Here is a 10,000-nt window from a genome sequence, read left to right as displayed (position 1 = left end):
TTTTTTAGTAGCTATATCTAAAAATTAAAAATAAACCGATCTGAACCATATACGACACGGATGTCGAAAAGCCTAACATACGTCACAGTGTCAACTTTCAGTGAAATCGGATTATAAATGCGCCTTTTATTGGGCCAAGACTTTAAATTGAGATATCGGTCTATATGGCAGCTATACCCAATTCTGAACGGATTTGGACCAAGTTGCAGATGAATGTCGAAGAGCCTAAGACAACTTACTGTCCCAAATTTCGACGCAATCGGTCAATAAATGCGTCTTTTATGGCCCCAAAACCTTAAATCGAGAAATCGGCCAAATTAAAAAAAAATATGTCGAAAGACTTAACACAACTCAATGTCCCAAATTTCGGCGACATCGGATAATAAATGCGCCGTTTATGGGCTCAAAACTTTAAATCGGGAGATCGGACTATGTGGCAGCTATATCCAAATCTGAACCGATTTGGGCCAAATTGAAAAAGAATGTCCAAGGGCCTAACGCAACTAACTGTCCTAAATTTTGGCAAAATCGGAAAATAAATGTGGCTTTTGTGGGTCTAAGACCCTAAATCGGCAGATCGGTCTATATGGCAGATATAGCCGAATCTGAACCGATCTGGGCCAAACGTAAGAAGGATGTCGAAGGGCCTAACACAACTCACTGTCCCAAATTTCGGCGACATTGAATAATAAATGCGCCGTTTATGGGCTCCAAACTTCAAATCGGGAGATCGGTCTATATGGCAGCTTTATCCAAATCTGGACCGATCTGGGCCAAACTAAGGAAGGATGTCGAGGGGTCTAACACAACTCACTGTCCCAAATTTCACTGAAATCGGATAATAAATGTGGCTTTTATGGGCCTTAGATCTTAAATCAGAGGATCGGTCTATATGGCAGCTATATCCAAATCTGGACCGATCTGAGCCAAATTGACGAAGAATGTCGAAAGGCCTAACACAACTCACTGGCCCAAATTTCGGCGACATCGGATAATAAATGCGCCGTTTATGGGCTCAACACTTTAAATCGGGAGATCGGTCTATATGGCAGCTATATCCAAATCTGAACCGATTTGGGATAAATTGAAAAAGAATGTCCAAGGGCCTAACGCAACTAACTGTCCTAAATTTTGGCAAAATCGGAAAATAAATGTGGCTTTTGTGGGTCTAAGACCCTAAATCGCCGTACCGGTCTATATGGCAGCTGTATCCAAATCTGGACCGATCTGGGCCAAACTAACGAAGGATTGCGAGGGGTCTAACACAACTCACTGTCCCAAATTTCGGCGTCATCAATAAATGCGTGTTTTATGGGCCTAAGAACCCAAATCGGAGGATCGGTCTATATGGCAGCTATATCCAAATCTGGGCCGATCTGAGCCAAATTGAATAAATATGTCGAAGGGCCTTACACAACTCACTGTTCTAAATTTCAGCAAGATCGGATAATAAATGTGGTTTTATGGGCCTAAGATTCTAAATCGGCGGATCGGTCTATATGGCAGCTGTATCCAAATCTAGACCGATCTAGGCCAAATTGACGAAGAATGTCGAGGGGCGTAACACAACTCATTGTACCAAATTTCAGCAAAATCGGATGAGAAGTGTGGCTCTTATAGGTCTAAGACCCTAAATCGGCAGATCGGTCTATATGACAGCTATATCCAAATCTGGACCGATCTGGGCCAAATTTAGGAAGGATGGCGAATTACCTAACACAACTCACTGTCCTAAATTTTAGCAAATTTCAACGAAAATGACCAAATTGTGCACCATGTATAATCCCAAAATCTTCAATCATTCAATAAGGCAAACATATCCAAACATAGTCCGATTTGATTGATATCATAAACTATTGGTTCTTAGATCGTTTGGGGATCCGTTTGGTGCTTTGAATTGTTTTCAAAATTTTTTTTGTCAATTTTCCTTTTTTTGCATTTTATCCCACTGTACATTGGCACCCTAAATGACATCAGGTACCAGTAAGACACGAATGAAGCTCAACTTTCACCCGCATCCATAGCCAAGAGTATCAGGGTGAACATAAACTAAACACTTAAGGATGATGTTTAACAAACGGAAATTGTTACTGTGAGCAATGACGGAAATTAGTTTAATAAACTATTTCCTTGGATGCTAAGGTGTTATTTACCCCAGCCAGCCTGCCAGCCAGCCAGCTCAAACAACAAAAGTCAGCAGTGAAGAGCAGGAATGAGGGTGTTTAGTGATGTTCGTGTCTTCTTTTTATGGCGGCAAGCAAAACCAAAGAGCTATCCAATAACTTAAGTCCCAAGACTTCACACTGATACTACAAACATTAGCTAGAAATGTGTATCAGTTTTAATCATTCTTCTCTCTTCCCTTCTTCCTATACTGTCATACTTCTATTGCGGCAATGCGGATCTCTTTACTTTAGTGTAGCTCCTAAAGCAATTACGTTTTAAAACCCTCCTTAAAAACCTTTTCATATCAAATGATGTATGGCAATACGTGAAACTGCACTCACTGACACTAATTCAACACACATGCACACACACACACACACATATATGTATACTCATATGTACTCATACCACTTGCTGCTCATTCATAGTTTGGTGTTTGGCTGCGAATTCTCAGGGGTTCTCATTACATTGAAGGAGTCTGTCTGTGTGTTTAAGCATTCTTATACTCTGCTCGATTCCCATATGGGTGAGTGTGAGTGTATGTGTGTTTGGGGTAGTAATAAAGCTCCATATTACATTGCAAAAGTGTGCACTTTGTCGTAAAGAGCTATTGATCCATTTAAGAGTGGAAATCGTGCCGGTTCGCTACATTTGTTTAGCGTTAAAGTGTCACAGTGGTTATGCACTAAAATGTGTTCTTCATTAAAGAGCGAAAAACTTTAGATTAATTACTTTCAGGTTATATTGAGCAAGTATTAAAAAGTGTCAGGGTATGGGAAGAAGCTGAAAAGCGTTATAAAAAGAAAAACAAGTAAAAGCGAACTAAGTATAGCCAGGCCGAATCTTATATGCTCGCCAGCATGGATCGCATTTGTCAAGTTATTTGCGTGGTATCTCTTTATAGGCAAATAAATGATAATGGATAATAATAAAGGGTGATTTTTTTGAGGTTAGGATTTTCATGCATTAGTATTTGACAGATCACGTGGGATTTCAGACATGGTGTCAAAGAGAAAGATGCTCAGTATGCTTTGACATTTCATCATGAATAGACTTACTAACGAGCAACGCTTGCAAATCATTGAATTTTATTACCAAAATCAGTGTTCGGTTCGAAATGTGTTCAAATTTTGACAAATTTTGTTCAGCGATGAGGCTCATTTCTGGTTGAATGGCTACGTAAATAAGCAAAATTGCCGCATTTGGAGTGAAGAGCAACCAGAAGCCGTTCAAGAACTGCCCATGCATCCCGAAAAATGCACTGTTTGGTGTGGTTTGTACGCTGGTGGAATCATTGGACCGTATTTTTTCAAAGATGCTGTTGGACGCAACGTTACGGTGAATGAACACATTTCGAACCGAACACTGATTTTGGTAATAAAATTCAATGATTTGCAAGCGTTGCTCGTTAGTAAGTCTATTCATGATGAAATGTCAAAGCATACTGAGCATCTTTTTCTTTGACACCATGTCTGAAATCCCACGTGATCTGTCAAATACTAATGCATGAAAATCCTAACCTCAAAAAAATCACCCTTTAGCTATGCAATGGATTTGAGATACAATAGTAGAAGACAAATCGTAAGAAGCTAAATCTGGAGATCGGTTTATTTGGGACTATTCAGACTATCAATCTACTTATATATAAAAATCAATTTGTGTTTGTTTGTATGATTGTTTGTGTTTTCCTTATAGACTCAGAAACTGCTGAACCGATTTGCTTGAAATTTTCACAGATGGTGCATAATGATCTCGTGGTAAAAATAGGGTACTACATTTTTTGATATCTGAAGGGGGGCGTACCCTTCCCCCTACCCTAATTTTCAGAAACACCAGATCTCGGATATGGGTGGTGCGATTTAAGCGAAATTTTGTGTGCTCTCTTATAGTAACCTACAAACAAAATTTAGGTACTAAAATTTAGGATGGGGTAGCTAGGTGAGGGGGGGGGGGCGTCCCACCCCAAAACCTACCAAATATGTATATACACCAATCACAACAATATGGGACTCAAATGAAATGTATTTCAGATTAGAAAACGTATCTGATATCCAATTGTCGGACCAAGTGTTTGGGGGGACCACCCCAACCCCCAAAAACCGCTAAATCGGACATATTTTTCGACCATGGCAATATGGGATTCAAATGAAAGGTATTTGCGAGTAAAATACGAATCTGCTATCCAAATTTGGGACAAAGTTTTTGGGGGTCTACCCCTTCCCCAAAACACCCCCCAAACTGAACTTATTTACAGACCATGGGAATATGGGGCTTAAATAAAAAGTATTTAAATGTAGAATACGAATCTGATATCCAGATGTGGGACCAAGAGTTTGGGGGGCCGCCCGAGAACATTCCCCAAAGAAGACAAATTTACGACCATGGGACTCAAATGTCAGGTCTTTGGAAGTAAAGCACGAATCTGATATCAATGTTCGGAAAAAGTGTCTATGGGGCCACTTCACCCCCATAACACCACCCAAATCACAAGTATTTGCTGACCATTGCAATATGAGGCTCAAATAAGAGGTTTTTTTAGAGTAGAACACGAATCTGATATCAATTTTCAAAGCCAAGTCACTGAGTGGCCACCCCATCCCCCAAAACACCCCCCAAAACCGGTCATGATTGCCGAGCATTTAAAAATGGAGCTTAAACGAAGGGTATTTGGGAGTAGACCATGAATCTGACATCATCATCATTCGGGAGTAATTGTCGAGGAGACATCCCACCACCATAACAACCCCCAAGTAGGACGAATTTGCTCATCAAGACAATTTGGGTCCCACTCCCTAAAACACCCCTAAATCGGGCATATTTACCGACCATGTCAATGTGGGGCCTAAATGAAAGGCATTGGGGGTAGAGCATACGAATACAAATTTGATATCCAAATGTAGGACCATGTATTTGGGACATCACCCCTTCTCCAAAACACCCCCCAAGGGTAAAAATTTTTCGACCATGCCAATATGTGGCTCAAATGAAAGGTATTTGAGATTAGAAAACGAATTTGATAACCAATCATGGGCCATGTGCTTGGGGGACGCCTCATCCTGTAAACTCATTGCAATATGGGGTTTAAAGTAGTTTGACATATACAATATGTTGAAGGTCATGGAGAAGACGTTGTGCAAAATTTCAGCCAAATCAGACAAGAACTGCCCCTTCTAGGGGGTCAAGAAGTGAAGTCGGGAGATCGGTTTATGTGGGAGCTATACCAAGTTTAAGAACGATTCAGGCCATTCTTGACCTGTTGACCTAGTTTGACATATATGTTGAAGGGCATGGAGAAGACGTTGTGCAAAATTCCAGCCAAATCGAGCAAGAACTGCCCCTTCTAGGGGGTCAAGAAGTGAAGTCGGGAGCTCGGTTTATGTGGGAGCTATAGCAAGTTTTAGAACGATTCAGGCCATTCTTGACCTGTATGTTGGAGATCATTGGATAAAACATTGTACAAATCAGATAATAACTGCGTCCTCCAGAGGATCAAGAAGTATAATCGGGAGACCGTTTTATTGAGAGATATATCAGGTCTTGAACCGATTCGAACTAAACTTGGCACATCTGTTGAATGTTAGAGAAAAAGTCATTGCAAAATTTCAGTTAAATGGCATAAAAATTGCGCTCTCTGGAGACTCAATAAGTCAAGATCCAAGATCGGTTTATGTGGCAGTTATAGCAAAACATGGACCGATTGGGCCTATTTACAATCCCAACCAAACTTCACTAATAAGAAGAAGTTGTGCAAAATTTCAAGCACTATGATTTACTACAGCGAAAATTGGATTGCTTTTGATAGACGGAAGGACAGACGCACAGACACTAGGTCCAACATGACTACATCAACTTATAATGTCCAACACAACACATTGTTGAGACTCAGATCAGTATTTTGACGAGTTACAAACGGTATGATGAAGTTATTATATCCTCATTCTATGGTGGAGGTTATAAAAATATAAGGCGACTAAGTTTGAACAAGGACCATTAAATATCTACTGGTGTATGTAGAAAATTTAATGTTAATTTGAAGTAAGTTTCTTTGACAGTTTCATAGAGGAAATCTGTCAAATAAACCTAATTCAAATCTATATTAAGTTTTGAGAATAACGGAGTTATTTTCAAAAGCCCATTTCTAGCAACGCTTAGAAGGAAAACGACAGTAAACCTGGAAGGAAGTAATGTGGTTTCCGATCGGATACTTGAGATGAACCTTGAGGTCGAGTGCGAGGCACTGCTACCAGCGACATGCTCTTGGATTGACGGAATCCTAGTATTGCCATCTGAAAGATCATGTTACACGGATGGATCAAAGCTATAGTACAGAGTGGGCCTGGGGGTCTACAATGAAAACCCAAGGAATGAGATCTGTTTTAGACTGCTTGACCATAATACGGTCCCACAGGCGGAGTCCGGGCAATCACGGAATGTGTGAGGTGATGTGGTGCGAACACGAGGACTTTGAGTGTGAACATCTTTTTGCAGTGTAAGAAGGAGATTAACGCCTTTTCTGAGGATGGCAAAGTCCGTATCGTTTTGGGTGCCGGGCCATAACGGAGTTAGGGGGAGTGAAAGGACAGACGATTTGGCGTTGAAGGCCAGCGGACTGCCATCAATAAACTTGCTTCACCCGAAGCCTTTCGGATCGACGCAGTCCCAGTTAAGGGAGTGGGCGATGAATGCGCATGCAACCCTGATGAACAGCGAAATGGTCGGTAGTTAGGCGAAACTCTTATGGGGGGATCCAGAAATTGAGAAGACGAGGTTGTTACTGCAATGAACTAAGAAGAAGGTCAAAATAGCTGTTGATATTATAACGGGACACATAGGACTACGAGCATACATATGTAAAATCGGTGGGGCAAGTGATAGCATGTGTAGGGCATGCGGGGAAGATGATGAGACGATGGAGCATTTCCTTTGTCATTGCCCGGCTTTCGCATCTAAAACATACCGGAACTTAGGTAGAGACACAATACCAGATATGAACCAAATTAGGGGCATGGCATGGAAACCAATTAAGGAATTTGTAAGAAGCAAGGAATTCCTAAATTTGATTTTCCTTTTCGAGGCTACTTTTTTTTTAGTATTTTGAGCGCACAACAAGTCGATTACTGGCTTAGGTCTATAGTGGCTTGGGGCTGATTAATATTAGAAGGAGAAGAGCTAGAAAAGTATACCAATCAGCTTAAAATCACTTCCTGATTCGAATAAACTATGTTGGTCTGTCTGTCTTTCCGTTTATCTGTTTGTCCGTCTATCTGTCCTTCTGTCTGTCTGTCCTTCTGTCTGCCTGTCATTCTGTCTGCCTGTCCTTCGGCCTGCCTGTCTGCCTGTCTTTCTGTCTGTCTGTCTGTCCCTCTGTCTGTCTGTCCGTCTGTCTGTCTGTCCGTCTGTGCGTCTGTCTGTCTGTCCATCTGTCTGTCCGTCTGTCTGTCAGTCCGTCAGTCTGTCCGTCTGTCTGTCCGTCTGTTCTTCTGTCTGCATGTCCTTCTGTCCTTCTTCTGTCTGTCCATCTATCTGTCCGTCTGTCTGCCCGTCTGTCTGTCCGTCTGTAGGTCCGTCTGTCTGCCCGTCTGTCTGTCTGTCTGTCTATCTGTCTGTCTGTCCGTCCGTCCGTCTGTCTGTGTGTCCTTTTGTCTGCCTGTCCTTATGTATGTCCGTTTGTCTGCCCGTCTGTCTGTCTGTGTGTCCATCTGTCCGTTTGTCTGTCCGATTGTCTGTCCGTCCGTCTGTCTGCCCGTCTGTCTGTCCGTCTGTCTGTCTGTCTGTCTGTCTGTCCGTCTGTCCGTCTGTCCGTCTGTCCGTCTGTCTGTCTGTCCGTCTGTCTGTCCGTCTGTCTGTCCGTCTGTCTGTCCGTCTGTCTGTCCGTCTGTCTGTCCGTCTGTTTGCCCGTTTGTCTGTCCATCCGATTGTCTGTCTGTTTGTCCGCCTGTCTGTCCATCTGTCTGACCGTCTGTCTGTCCGTCTATCTGTTCGTCTATCTGTCCGTCTGTCTGTCTGACTGTCCGTCTGTCTGTCCGTCCGATTGTCTGTCTGTCCGTCCGATTGTCTGTCTGTCCGTCTGTCTGTCTATCTGTCTGTCTGTCCGTCCGATTGTCTGTCTGTCCGTCCGATTGTCTGTCTGTCCGTCTGTTGTCCGTCTGTCTGTCCTTCTATCTGTCCGATTGTCTGTCCGTTTGTCTGTTTGTCCGTCTGTTTTGGACAGACGGATAGACAGACGGCCTATATTTGGATATTAATATGGATATCGTAGCAAAATAAGATCATAATTATATCTATGGTAGTGGGTACCAAAAGTTCGACACGGTCGAGTTTAAAGCGTTTTTATTTGTTTTTTTTTTTTTTTTTGTTGCTTATTTTCCTTTTCCTCTCATCCTATGGCAACAAAAATTACATTCATTCTGTTTTTCCCATCATATGTTGTGATTTGTGATGGATGCGGTGTTTTTCGATTTGGCACCATAAGCAAAAATCACAACTTTAACGCCCATCGTAAAAAAAGACGAAATACATGTAAATCACTTTAAAATTACTGTGCATCACAATGGGGGAATGTTAAACAGCTGGATGGCAAAATAAAGCAATAGAAGGGGTTACACCAGGTATAGAGGGAGGGAGGTGTTTAAGAGGGTGGGAGGTTATTTGGTACTCACCTGGAATCCATCATATGTCCAACTGCCAAATTTCATGACACAGGTTTGTTCATCGAAGGGAAAGTATTCGACATCAATTTCACATGAACTTTTGTATATGGCAGGTGGTCGCCACTCAACACGTCCCGTGTAGTTGAGTGTTGCCTTGGTGGCCAAAGTTACTTCGAAATTACCATCGGCACTGTATAGACAGAGAGAGAGAGAGTGGGAGGATGACGACAGCGGAGAGCACCCCCCAAGTATGCCACCATAATAACAGTCAAAGCAATAGCATGGTTGGTTGGTTGATTGGTTGTATGGTGTATATCCAGCGGAAACGGAAATCATGAAAAGAAAAGAAAAGTAAGAACACAGAAGTTGGTCGTTTTGCTCAATTGCTTGCTTCAATGGAATTTTTGGAATGGTTGTAGTATAGGGAAGGTGTTGGGTGTTGTTTTTTCCACCACCCCATAATAATTGGAAAACTTCAGGTTTACATGCATGGAATGAATAAACAGAAGGCAAAAAGGAGCTATGAATGAATGTTGCCATGGATGGCAAGAGAGCGTCTGAGTGTGAAGTTGCTGCGACTTACTTGTTGTAGAGCACTATATCCGGTCGCCATATATGATCGCTGGGCACATGCAACATCTCAACGCCACCGTATTCCTTGGGCTCCCACTGCAGTTTGTAATCGTACCACGATTGTTCCACCCACAAATTCGTTGTCATGATTTGATTTTTCAAATTGACGTCAATCAATTGTGACAATTTCAATTTGATGCGTACCGTAAGAGCGTCCGTTACATTGACCACTGGTCGAACTAATTTATTATAGTTACTGAGGAGATCGTCGTACAGACGTTTTGCATCGGGATTCGATGTGCTGCCTGCAAAGATACAACAAACAAAAACCAAGTGTAAACATCAATAAATCCGAGAAGCTCAGTCATCAAAATGGTGATCAAACAAAAAATAAATAAAAATGGAATACAAAAATCGTTAAAATGTAAGTCATAAATACCATAGTAAGCGATTGTAGCATAGCGAAAAAAAAAAAATTAATGACTGCTGAAAGCAAAATGTCCGTCTGTCCGTTTGTCTGTCCTTCGGTGTGTTGGTTGGTTGGTTGGCTTGTTCCATGTTTCCATATGAAATAAATTTTGCTAGAGTTTTTATTACACAACCAACCATTT

At 41.8% G+C, this 10,000-nt stretch overlaps 1 protein-coding gene across 1 annotated transcript in view; it reads right to left on the bottom strand.

Moving 5' to 3' along the window:
* The window catches only part of LOC106089729 (acetylcholine receptor subunit alpha-like), a 601,341-nt gene that overhangs the window by 71,829 nt on the left and 519,512 nt on the right, over positions 1 to 10,000 (bottom strand). Inside the window, exons 4-5 of the mRNA XM_059367939.1 lie at positions 9,400 to 9,694; positions 8,826 to 9,006 (exon numbers count right to left, since the gene is read on the bottom strand). Of these exons, the coding sequence (XP_059223922.1) occupies positions 8,826 to 9,006; positions 9,400 to 9,694 (476 nt within the window). The remainder of the gene's footprint in view (positions 1 to 8,825; positions 9,007 to 9,399; positions 9,695 to 10,000) is intronic.

The sequence above is a fragment of the Stomoxys calcitrans genome, chromosome 4 (genome assembly GCF_963082655.1).
Source record: "Stomoxys calcitrans chromosome 4, idStoCalc2.1, whole genome shotgun sequence".
Taxonomy (NCBI): Eukaryota; Metazoa; Arthropoda; class Insecta; order Diptera; family Muscidae; genus Stomoxys; species Stomoxys calcitrans.
The sequence above is the reverse complement of the archived record's forward strand: the minus strand, read 5'-3'. Positions and strand labels throughout refer to the sequence as shown.